The 13,744-nt window shown below is 40.3% G+C and overlaps 1 protein-coding gene across 1 annotated transcript in view; it reads left to right on the top strand.

Moving 5' to 3' along the window:
- Window positions 1–13,744, top strand: part of LOC139410603 (unc-5 netrin receptor Ca) — a 196,974-nt gene that overhangs the window by 135,408 nt on the left and 47,822 nt on the right. The window contains exon 9 of the mRNA XM_071155911.1: window positions 10,317–10,508. Within this exon, the coding sequence (XP_071012012.1) occupies window positions 10,317–10,508 (192 nt within the window). The remainder of the gene's footprint in view (window positions 1–10,316; window positions 10,509–13,744) is intronic.

Raw genomic sequence — 13,744 nt, 5'->3', positions numbered from 1 at the left:
GAGTCAGAGATGGGAGCTAGATGTTGCTAGAGGTGTTAGATAGGAGCTAGATGTTGCTAGGGGTGTTAGATAGGAGCTAGATGTTGCTAAGGGGGTCAGAGAGGGGCGCTAGATGTTTCCAGGGGTGTCAGAGATGGGAGCTAGATTTTGCTAGGGGGGTCAGAGGTGGGCGCTAGATGTTGCTAGGGGTGTCAGAGATGGGAGCTAGATGTTGCTAGGGGGGTCAGAGAGGGGCGCTAGATGTTGCTAGGGGTGTCAGAGATGGGAGCTAGATGTTGCTAGGAGTGTCAGATATGGGAGCTAGATGTTGCTAGGGGTGTCAGAGATGGGAGCTAGATGTTGCTAGGGGTGTCAGATAGGACCTAGATGTTAGTAATGGTGTCAGGTAAGACCTAGATGTTGCTAGAGGTGTCAGATAGGACCTAGATGTTAGTAATGGTGTCAGGTAAGACCTAGATGTTGCTAGAGGTGTCAGATAGGACCTAGATGTTAGTAATGGTGTCAGGTAAGACCTAGATGTTGCTAGAGGTGTCAGATAGGACCTAGATGTTAGTAATGGTGTCAGGTAAGACGTAGATGTTGCTAGGAGTGTCAGAGATGTGAGCTAGATGTTGCTAGGAGTGTCAGACATGTGAGCTAGATGTTGCTAGGGGTGTCAGATATGTGAGCTAGGTGTTGCTAGGGGTGTCAGAGATGTGAGCTAGATGTTGCTAGGGGTGTCAGAAATGTGAGCTAGATGTTGCTAGGAGTGTGCTGGTGCCCTCCAAGTCACACAAATTCACTCCTCATTATTCAGTGACCCACGTGAAAGTATTTGCTTCACCTCTGGTATCAATGCTGGGATTAGCCAATGGGGATTACCCTGACAGAAGCCAGGACTCTCTCTCCCTCCAGTTTGTGAAGCTGCCTACGTCCACTTCAGAGCTAGTCTGGATGCAGATCAGGTACTTGCAGCTAGCTGCGTTAGCCTCCCTTGTCTCAATCTGCCTAGCGGGACAGAAAGAAAAGTCCAGTAATCAATAGAGTGGGGATTGAGACCCAGAGCCGTTGCTTCCGTGGCGTGTACGTGCTACCCTCAGGGGCAACAGAGGTTGCCAGGTAATCAGACCCTGTTACCATCAGCCCCACTGGCTGTGCATAAACCATCTGCATAGAGTCTTAATTAGAGGCAAGGCTTGGTCGATGGGATCAATCTGATCTCATGACTCGTTCATGACAGTGTTTCCGTCCCTCCGCCCTGCATGCACAAAGCCTGACGTGTTTTTTGTGTGTGGTGGATCTAGCTCCCAGCGACTGTCAGAAAGAACAAACGTTGAAGATGGAGCGTCCCCCTCACACATGATTGATCAAGACAGTCAGTGGGATTTTGTTTGTCTACTGGACTGTCTCGTCAGTCAACCATGTTTCTGAAAGGGGCAACAATGGAAAATTAATGATTGAGAGAAGATATATGTTTAATCCAGATGCAATTTAGAGGAGAACTCAGTGGACTATTGTTGACATGCCACATGTGATCCGGTCTAGGAGACATTAATGGTTTTGACTGTATAGGACAGCTGCTGTAGGGTGGGGGACAGTTTGGTATCTCCCCAACTGATGGTTGAGGTTAGGATTGCGGGAGAGGAAGCTGATGCTAGATCTGTACCTAGGGGAAATATAGCAGGACAGTGAAGGCTGTTGGGGGGTCAGATATTTCTGCCTCGTGCAGAGGCTGCAGTAGAGGGAGAAATAATGACTTTAAACAAGTTATAATTCTGACACCAGAGATAAAGGAACCGAGTGTAGGGAATATAGCCCAGGCTATCTCAACAGTATATACTATATGTAGGGAATATAGCCCAGGCTATCTCAACAGTATATAGTGTATGTAGGGAATATAGCCCAGGCTATCTCAACAGGATATGGTGTCATATAATTGCTACATTTACTATGAATATAGTATTAAAAATAGTTTTCCAGATTGTATTTTGGCAATTATTTTTTTGCGGTGAGAATATTGGGTCGCAAGTCAGACAACTTGGTTCAATTTGGGTCCCGAGCTAAAACCAGTTGAGAACCACTGCTATATAGTGTATGTACACTCAACTTGGAACTATTGTTGTCACTGAGATTAAGAATTGAACAGACTAAGTGGTAGTTATAAATATGTAAAATATAATCTGTAACATGATAGGAGGTAGAGTTAGTGTCTCTCTGCTCTTCCTCCTATTCAGGTGAGATCTTAACGGTGTCTAGTTTCCATAATGGTTCCAGGGCTCTGGGGTGAAGTTTCCCCTAGGTATAGATCTAGGATCAGCTTCCCCAAACCTCATCTTAGCCATTAGTGGGTGAAATACAAAACTGACCCAAGATCCAACGGGAACAAATGTGGTTTATATCTCCCTCTAGTGGCTGGAGGTTATCAGTGCCCCTTGTGTAAATCTCAGTTGCAATTTTAAGATCTATGATCTGGGTCATTGTCAATATTGTGATGAAATCCTGCCTGTATGACAGATTTGACTTCATGACTGAGCGTTTCTTGTTCCCTTTCTTCATACCAATAACTGCAGACAAAATCTAGCCATAAATGAAGAGGCAAGTGTCATAACTAAAAAAAAATGTTTGAATTGTCGCTTGTACTAGACATTAGTTTCCTCCTTGATGCTCAGCCATGTATTCTGGTCATGTTCTCCGCCGAGTCCTTTGACGCCTTTTAGCCACCCATTTAGCAGCTCAGTCAACCCATCTATAAAAACGTTATGTGTCTGCCTCGGTTTGATATAAAACTTGTTTATGAAAATGTCCCCTTTTGGACATTTCCAGGCCTATTAAAGGTGCTACACATAGGATTCATTTATATTTTTGCATTGTAATTTCAGAAAATGTCCATAAAATATCTGCAGTAAAAGTGGAACGATAATGTTTCACAGTATTACTTATCCTGCAGTGTTGTGATTGGCTGTGATATTCACCTCTTGACATCTCCAGCAGGAGCACATAGCTGTTTTGAGTTTGTGGCTGTGTTATCTAGTGGAAATTGGGTGGCCAATGTAGACATTGATCTGTCATTTTCTGGTTGCTAAAATTCTACACTGTTAGCTCAGTTTCAGTTTATGTGAGAGAACAAAAACTGAATAGAGAAGGGAATCATTGTACCGTCTATGAGTAGAAGTTCACGGTGCTCGTTCGGTGGGTAAGCCAACGCTCCTACCACTGTCTCTCCCAAGCGTCTTCGACCAGTGTTTTGGTTTAATGCCCTGCATACTGCTAGGAGTAACTTGCGAGTTGGTGGTTTCCTGCTCGTTTAGTAAAGTTCAGCCAGGATACATACAGTGAGCAGGTCCTCCACCTTCTCTCTATTTATAGTAGTGGTGCATTTGTGATCAAGTCTGTTTCTTGTGTGTGTTTGCCATTTCACTGGCGGCATTTCATTTCGGGAGGTGGGGTGTGGGTTGTGTTTGCGAACTCATTTTAGCTCACAACAAGCTCAATGCAGAAGAGGAACAAAAGGCTTGATGATTTAAACACAGTTTGTTTTACGAAGTTGGAGGTGGAAGAGCTGAAGGGTGTGAATGTCACCAGCCAGAACGTATTCAGAACCATGTCTGAGGATTTAGCAATCTTCCAAACAACACTTTGACAAGCGCTCTTCCAAAGGAGCGTCGATCGAAAACCAATCGAGGCGCAATAACATTTTAATCGATGGAATTGAGGATGTAAAGACAAACTTGGCATGACCCAGAAGTCTCCTGGCAGATCAACTCAAACTGGATCCTAAACTCATTGAGATGGAGAGGGTGAATATGAATGGCACTTTCTTCCCTGATGAACGACCCAGCTGTGGTGAAACTTCTCAGGTTCAAAGACGAAGAGGAGATATTCAGGAGAGCCAAGTGCATGAAGGGAATCAAGATCTTCATCAGTGAAGACTTCTCCAAAAGAAATGACTAATTGAAGAACGAAAGAAAGGCAACATCGCCATAGCTGAAGGTTGATCAGCTGGTCGTTCACCCACCTCTCGTAGGCCTATGGCAAGTGACTCACCTATAGTCCACTGATTTCACACACACACATTGCTCTACTTTGTTCATGTGTTTCACCTAACCTGTTGACCAAAAACACACATTGCTCTAAATGTCATAACTCTCTGATGACTTCAGTGGTGTTATGTGGACTGTGTCAATGTGTCAATTCCATAGGAAGTGCACCCCTATTAATATAACTAACACAAATGTATGGTTGTATTGGACATGTGAGGCATACACTTCTATGTTTCTGTTCCACTCTCCGGATGATTCCCACTCTGTATCTCTCTTAGTTAGGCAGGATATCAACCCTGATGACATGGTCTTCATCCCGTTATTTTAATCAATTCATGAAGTGAACAATACATAGAATGATTGTTGATCCAGATTCAAGTTTCCTGAAATTGACCAGAGACGAGTATCATTTGTGATTACTATAATATTAAACTGCTATACAGGTTGTTCCAAACGCTTATCTAATTAATTCCAAGACAAACTTATTTTCTACTTTTTAATTTGAACGTTCGCAGTCTTCCTTAAAACATTTTAAAAAAAACACCTTGTTCATTATCTGTCTTCTCTCAATCATGAATGTTCCATTGTTGCCCTTTCAGAAACCTGGTTGACTGAAAAGAGAACCAGCCAGTATGACACGTCTCGTATGACATGTCATACTGTTCACCGCTGTAGAACATCACGAGTGAGAGCAGTATGTCTGCTTACTCTTTTTTTAACACATATTTCAATTCTGTATTTCACCACTGCTTTCCCTTAGTTAAATCATGTAAGAGAGCAGCAGAAGGGTTCTGGAAACCTTGTCTTATAACCGGTCTCGAGTAGTATAAAACGTCTCACAAATCCCTCTGTCCTGAATTCTACAAATTACAAAAAAGTATAAGAACAAATTTACTCACTTACTTTGGATATCCCCCCAAAATACTAACAAATTCCAAGAATAATATAAAGTTGGAAAATCATCAATCAACTGTAGACTGAGAAAAATACATCTACAGCTGTCCCATATCAACGTATTGTTGGAAATAAGACCTATAGTCATCCTGGTGTTATTTCATGTCATTTTTTTTTTTGTGAATGTGGGTTCCTCTCTGTCAAAGAAAATGGGTAACTGATGGAAATGAATTGGATTACATTAAGGGACATTTCCCTACTCTGCTTGATCCTCCTGATGTTATGGGGGTGATGATGTTATGGGGGTGATGATGTTATGGAGGTGATGATGTTATGGAGGTGATGACGTTATGGAGGTGATGATGTTATGGAGGTGATGATGTTATGGAGGTGATGATGTTATGGAGGTGATGATGTTATGGAGGTGATGATGTTATGGAGATGATGACGTTATGGAGGTGATGATGTTATGGAGGTGATGACGTAATGGAGGTGATGACGTAATGGAGGTGATGATGTTATGGAGGTGATGATATTATGGAGGTGATGATGTTATGGAGGTGATGACGTTATGGAGGTGATGATGTTATGGAGGTGATGATGTTATGGAGATGATGATGTTATGGAGGTGATGATGTTATGGAGGTGATGATGTTATGGAGATGATGACGTTATGGAGGTGATGATGTTATGGAGGTGATGACGTAATGGAGGTGATGACGTAATGGAGGTGATGATGTTATGGAGGTGATGATATTATGGAGGTGATGATGTTATGGAGGTGATGATGTTATGGAGGTGATGACGTTATGGAGGTGATGATGTTATGGAGGTGATGATGTTATGGAGATGATGATGTTATGGAGATGATGATGTTATGGAGGTGATGATGTTATGGAGGTGATGATGTTATGGAGGTGATGATGTTATGGAGGTGATGATGTTATGGAGATGATGATGTTATGGAGGTGATGACGTAATGGAGATGATGACGTTATGGAGGTGATGATGTTATGGAGATGATGATGTTATGGAGGTGATGATGTTATGGAGGTGATGACGTAATGGAGATGATGATGTTATGGAGGTGATGATGTTATGGAGGTGATGACGTAATGGAGATGATGATGTTATGGAGGTGATGATGTAATGGAGGTGATGATGTAATGGAGGTGAAGAAGGTGATTGGTAACTTAAAGATATCAGCAGCAGGTCATGATGAGATTGGTGCCTCTTTTGTGAAATCAGTGTCATCCTCGATTACTGAGCCTCTAACATATATCTTCACCAAATCTATGCAAACTGGTACTGTTCCTAAAAAAAAAAAAAAATGCAAAAGTTATCCCACTTTATACATCTGGGGATCCAATATATTTTACAGATTATTGGCCAAAATCTATACTAAGAAAAAAAAATGAAAAGAAAAAAGATTTTCTATATGATCAACAATATGGATTTCGTAAAAAACGACTTCATAGATATGGCTCTTTTGCAACTTGTGGATCAAATCTTTACAGCCCTGAACAACAATGAATACGCTCTTGGCATCTTTTCAGATTTAACCAAAGCGTTTGACACGGTTGATCATGAAATATTACTTTATAAATTGTATTTTTATGGTTTTCATGATTATACATATAATTGGTTATATAGTTATGTTTATGATAGAGAACAATGTGTTTATGCAAACGGCTGTGCATCTACATCTAGATATTCTGTGGTGTCCCACAGGGTTCGATAATTGGACCTTTGTTATTTTTAATATATATCTATGTCCTTGTTGCTGGGTCTTCTTTCGTACTTCCCATTCTCTTTGCTGATGATACCAATTAGATTTTCACACTTTTTATTCACAAATTAAAGAAGCTAACTCAGGCATTGCCAAATCTTCTCAATGGTTCCAGATAAACAAATTATCTTTAAATGTACATTAATTCTAATCACTAGTAATAATAAGAAATATTGTATACAAGAAAAATGGCGAGAATCTTAATTGGTGGGAATGAAATGGAACAAGTTCTATTTGATGAAAAGTTATCCGTAAAGATCATGTTCAATTTGTCTGCAGCACAGTGATGATATCTGTTGGTATCATCAGAAAGATGATCAGGCTTGCTTCCTAACTCAATACTATAGCTTAATTTACCCATATATTAGTTACTGTATTATTGGCAGGACCAGTACATATGCCTCCTACCTACACAAATTACTCATCATACAAAAAAACATTTGCAAGACTAGTCACCTCCCTCTAATTACCTGGCTCCATCTGCACCTTTGTTTAAGAAACTCAATATCGTGTCTCTTTACCACATTAATGTTCGGCAATTATGCACTTTCATCTACAAATACTCATACCGCCGAGACAGTTTACCTAAACCCTTCAATGGATTCTTCCAGGTTAATTTTGAAATCCATCTGTTCAACACATACGATAACCTTTACCCTCCCCACTGCCGCACCTCAAATAGTCAATTCTCTATCAGATACAGAGGTACCATACTCTGGAATTCATATCTTCACATTGCCAAAACAACATCATCCCTAAATAACTTCAAGCGAAGACTGGGGGTCAGCCTGATGAACCAAACTACCCAGTAATCTCCTCCATGAAGACTGGGGGTCAGCCTGATGAACCAAACTACCCAGTAGTCTCCTCCATGAAGACTGGGGGTCAGACTGGGGGTCAGCCTGATGAACCAAACTACCCAGTATTCTCCTCCATGAAGACTGGGGGTCAGCCTGATGAACCAAACTACCCAGTAGTCTCCTCCATGAAGACTAGGGGTCATCCTGATGAACCAAACTACCCAGTAATCTCCTCCATGAAGACTGGGGGTCAGCCTGATGAACCAAACTACCCAGTAATCTCCTCCATGAAGACTGGGGGTCAGACTGGGGGGTCAGACTGGGGGTCAGCCTGATGAACCAAACTACCCAGTAATCTCCTCCGTGAAGACTGGGGGTCAGCCTGATGAACCAAACTACCCAGTAATCTCCTCCATGAAGACTGGGGGTCAGCCTGATGAACCAAACTACCCAGTAATCTCCTCCATGAAGACTGGGGGTCAGCCTGATGAACCAAACTACCCAGTAGTCTCCTCCATGAAGACTGGGGGTCAGACTGGGGGTCAGCCTGATGAACCAAACTACCCAGTAATCTCCTCCATGAAGACTGGGGGTCAGCCTGATGAACCAAACTACCCAGTAATCTCCTCCATGAAGACTGGGTGGCATCCTGATGAACCAAACTACTCAATAAATGTCATCCATGAAGTGTGGGGATCAGCCTGATTAACCAAACTACTCTCCTCCATATAGACTCTCCCACACTCACATGTACACACACACATTTAACCAAAACAAATCTAATGTTTTTTCGGGATTACTGATCAATTAATTTATAATCAGTAGGTTGTGATATCTGTTTTAACAAATCTTTAGATATTTTTGACTTTATATATTGTATATTGTGTTTCTTTGTGGTGTGGTTTTCATATAAGCCTCTGTGTTGTTGTCTATCACTTGTTTTCTTTGGTGAAAATACATTTAACTTAAATCTAAATCTTTCCAGTAACTATAAATGTCGTTTTTACAGCTGTTTGAAGCTAGTGGACCAAACCCGAAAGTGAAAATCTCCACCATGTTATGGGGAAATGGGATACAGGAGAGGAGGGAGATTTGTTTTGAATGAAGCTTAGTGCTGTTGCAATTATTTTGGTGAAATTAAGGAAAGATGTCAGGGTTCTCGTGAAATCCTTCATAGCCTCATTAAATAAAGGATTGTGTCTTGGGTGATAGGTGTGTGTGTATGTTTATTCAAATTAGCAACTGTTGCTAATCTATTCTAACAGTTTGAAATAAATTCTTTCCTGTTGACTTTGGCTTCCTGTCTGTAATGCTGGCGCTGACCTGCTCAGTCATGTTTGCCAACATCTCCATTGCGAGAAATGAAATGCAAATTCTAATAACATTTTCACACTACTGAGACAATCCAAGCTGAACGGAGCTGTACTGTGCTGCCTGTTACGCAATCCATCCAGCACAGTGGCTGGAATCGTGCTGGAAAAGACCAATATGAACAGATCATGTCCAAGCCAGCACAGTACGTTCGGTTCAGCCCAGGGCTGAGCCCATTTAGTCGACTGGTCGATTGATTGGTCGATAGGCTGTAAATCGACTGAGATCTTTTTAGTCGAGCAGTGGCAGTAGTAGCAGTAGCAATATATTTTATATAGACACCTGTCTGAGTGACACCTGTCTGAGTGACACCTGTCTGAGTGGACTAATCCGTTGTGAAAGTCTTGGGGATGGCACACCAGTATCACATGTACTGTTAATTACTATAATTTCTAATCTACAATGTTTGCATGGTTATGGTAATTTCTGTTAATCCATTCAATATATTATTACAGTCCCACCGTTGTCATTGTAGGAGTGGACACGTTGTTTGCACAGCGCACAACCTAGGCTACACTATTTAGTTTCCATTTACAAGTTGTCAATTTATTAATTGTCTTTTGTTTGAAGGCTCCTGTCATTCCTGAGTAAGAACATGCATCTTATTACACATAGAACTAGGCCTAGGCTACCTGGCCTGTGTGCAAATGTAGGCCTATAAATGTTCCCATTTGGGGATCTGATACTGTTTCTGATTGTCGTAACTCACCATCTCGGTGGAGCTTCTCAAAGTCATTTTTTCTTCACCCCAAAAAGCAAGTAAAATAAGTATGTTTTTACATCCACTGAGAATGACAATAGTTCCTCAACGTGGCCTATTGGAAAAATCTTTCCAGCGCTCTCCCTTTCGATAACCACTCAGTGTGAAAGGGGAAAAAATGTAATTCTCTGATCAGGTGGAAATGTCATTAAAAAAAAGGCCTAGCTGATTACATTTTATCCCTTGAGCAAATAGCCTACAGCTAATAGTTGATACAGGATATTTATTTTTATCAAGATTTTTTCTAACTGTGGGCTGCAATGTTTATATTACTTTTAGATTTGTATCATTTTAATTTAGAGATAATTTTGATTAATCACATGACATTGATTTTGAGATATGAAGACTTTATTAGGAATTAAATTAAACTGTTCTTCTTCTGATTAGGCTATATTGAGCTCTGGCTCCCTCTTTAGTAATTTGTGTGTCTTCATTTTTAATTGCAGTGCTTAAAGCATCAGGCGAAGTTTTCTACATATATTTGATTTAATTCAAACACATAGAGTGTGTCTATATATGGGGAAATGCATGTTTTAAAATTTCAACCAATCGATTGGTCGAAAGAACAGATTACTCTCAGTCGACCAAGACAGCCCTAGTTCAGCCTTGTAGTATGAATCAGGTTTAATTTAAACCTCCCCAGGTTCTCACTGTGTCTCTCCCTCTCTGTGTCTCTGTCACAGCGGCCCCCAGCACAGAAAACATGGCGCTCTACGTAGGCATCGTCATCGCTGTCATAATGTGTCTGGTCATCTCCGTCATTGTGGCGCTCTTCGTCTACCGGAAAACCCACCGGGACTTTGACTCTGACATCATCGACTCATCAGCCCTCAACGGAGGCTTCCAGTCGGTCAATATAAAGACGGCGCGCTCAGGTGAGTAGGATGTGGGGCGGTGACTAGGTCCTAGCTTAGCCTGGGTACCAGACCTGTTTGTGCCATCATTCCAGTCCTTGCCACTCCTTGTCATATGCCAGTAGTGGAAGGATAGCACAAACAGGTCTGGTACCCAGGCTATTTCTAGCTGTGCTCTTATCGTTGCATCTTTAGACAATGGTTCAGTTAGGGATGTCTTTCCAGTAACACTTTATTTCATGACATATAGATTACCCATAGTTACTAAGAAATGACATGGTATAGATTACCCATACTTACTAAGAAATGACATGGTATAGATTACCCATATTTACTAAGAAATGACATGGTATTGATTACCCATACTTACTAAGAAATGACATGGTATAGATTACCCATAGTTACTAAGAAATGACATAGTATAGATTACCCATATTTACTAAGAAATTACATGGTATTGATTACCCATACTTACTAAGAAATGACATAATATAGATTACCCGTATTTACTAAGAAATGACATGGTATAGATTACCCGTATTTACTAAGAAATGACATGGTATAGATTACCCGTATTTACTAAGAAATGACATGGTATAGATTACCTGTATTTACTAAAACATGACATGGTATAGATTACCTGTATTTACTAAGAAATGACATAGTATAGATTACCCATATTTACTAAGAAATGACATGGTAATATAAATGGTTATTACACTGCAGTGGTGTAGTTAAATCACTAAACCTCCAGTCCGAGTCGAGTTCCAAGTCCCTAGTTACTTTATAAATATAATCCGGTTCAGTTACTAGTTACCTGTCCAAAATTGTAATCGGTAACGTAACTGTTGGATTACCTCAGTAACGTAATCTGATTTACATTCAGTTACTTTTAGATTACAGCAGTTGCACCATTGGAAGACATAGCTGGGACTGTAGCCTACAAAAGCCAATTCCTACTCTTTTCCCGCGATTCATCAAACACATTTGGTGTGTCATCATAGTGGTCATCATAGAGTCGCTCAGGTCGAACAAATTTAAATTTGCGCTTTTTTTTTCAATTCTCATTTGAATGTCATTGAGAAAACGTCCTTTCTGAATTTAAAAGTAATCCTCGAAGTAAGCATTTAGTTCTTTTCAAAAATATCTGTATTTTGATTACAATATTTTATCTTGTAACGTAAATGGATTACAGTTGGCAGTTATTTTTTTCCCTTACATGTAACAGATTACATGTTATCCGTTACTCCCCAACCCTGCTCACAAGCTACTTGTCATTAGTGTTGTAAGGCTAATTAGATAATACATGCTATGTAACAGATTACATGTTATCCGTTACTCCCCAACCCTGCTCACAAGCTACTTGTCATTAGTGTTGTAAGGCTAATTAGATAATACATGCTATGTAACAGATTACATGTTATCCGTTACTCCCCAACCCTGCTCACAAGCTACTTGTCATTAGTGTTGTAAGGCTAATTAGATAATACATGCTATGTAACAGATTACATGTTATCCGTTACCCCCCAACCCTGCTCACAAGCTACTTGTCATTAGTGTTGTAAGGCTAATTAGATAATACATGCTATGTAACAGATTACATGTTATCCGTTACTCCCCAACCCTGCTCACAAGCTACTTGTCATTAGTGTTGTAAGGCTAATTAGATAATACATGCTATGTAACAGATTACATGTTATCCGTTACTCCCCAACCCTGCTCACAAGCTACTTGTCATTAGTGTTGTAAGGCTAATTAGATAATACATGCTATGTAACAGATTACATGTTATCCGTTACTCCCCAACCCTGCTCACAAGCTACTTGTCATTAGTGTTGTAAGGCTAATTAGATAATACATGCTATGTAACAGATTACATGTTATCCGTTACTCCCCAACCCTGCTCACAAGCTACTTGTCATTAGTGTTGTAAGGCTAATTAGATAATACATGCTATGTAACAGATTACATGTTATCCGTTACTCCCCAACCCTGCTCACAAGCTACTTGTCATTAGTGTTGTAAGGCTAATTAGATAATACATGCTATGTAACAGATTACATGTTATCCGTTACTCCCCAACCCTGCTCACAAGCTACTTGTCATTAGTGTTGTAAGGCTAATTAGATAATACATGCTATGTAACAGATTACATGTTATCCGTTACTCCCCAACCCTGCTCACAAGCTACTTGTCATTAGTGTTGTAAGGCTAATTAGATAATACATGCTATGTAACAGATTACATGTTATCCGTTACTCCCCAACCCTGCTCACAAGCTACTTGTCATTAGTGTTGTAAGGCTAATTAGATAATACATGCTATGTAACAGATTACATGTTATCCGTTACTCCCCAACCCTGCTCACAAGCTACTTGTCATTAGTGTTGTAAGGCTAATTAGATAATACATGCTATGTAACAGATTACATGTTATCCGTTACTCCCCAACCCTGCTCACAAGCTACTTGTCATTAGTGTTGTAAGGCTAATTAGATAATACATGCTATGTAACAGATTACATGTTATCCGTTACTCCCCAACCCTGCTCACAAGCTACTTGTCATTAGTGTTGTAAGGCTAATTAGATAATACATGCTAGGTAACAGTTGCTGCTGCAGCTAGTATGTTGAATTATGCTAAATATATTTCTCTGACAACAAAGACATAACCGGTTGAGTCCATGTCCGAATCACCACCGGTCCCAGTCGGCGTCACGAGTCATGAAAATCTTGACTTGAGTCTGAATCAAGTCTGAGTCCTGTACTCGAGTACTACAACACTGTTACACTGTATGAATTACATATGGAGTGGGGGAGGGGGTCATTAAATCAACCACACCAAGCACCATTTGGTACTAGGTAGTTACCAATTGTGAGCAGAAGTGTTTGAAGCCAAAATGTCCTACCAGGTGACGGCTAGTGAAGACAGTGCAGTAACATAAAGTGCTATAATTCTTCAGACAGCGTGATATGGAGTAACACAGTGTGTTTCAGTATGTTAATAAGAATATGAATTGCTAGTTAACTGCTCATTTAATCTAGATATACACTAATGTAACCATAATTAATATCCATGATTTAATCATGGCTGTAATCGTTATCTTAGTTAGCTCTTTTTGTAGAGTAAAACATGTATATGATGAGTGGTGCTGAGAGTGTAGAAATTGTTTATCTGATCCAGTATTTATACTTTTTCCTTAGTCTCCCGGAGAAAGTCAAATACTTCCTTCTCCTCTTATCATGGCTTTCTGTTTCC

Source organism: Oncorhynchus clarkii, chromosome 6 (assembly GCF_045791955.1).
Source record: "Oncorhynchus clarkii lewisi isolate Uvic-CL-2024 chromosome 6, UVic_Ocla_1.0, whole genome shotgun sequence".
NCBI classification, from domain to species: domain Eukaryota; kingdom Metazoa; phylum Chordata; class Actinopteri; order Salmoniformes; family Salmonidae; genus Oncorhynchus; species Oncorhynchus clarkii.
The sequence above is the reverse complement of the archived record's forward strand: the minus strand, read 5'-3'. Positions and strand labels throughout refer to the sequence as shown.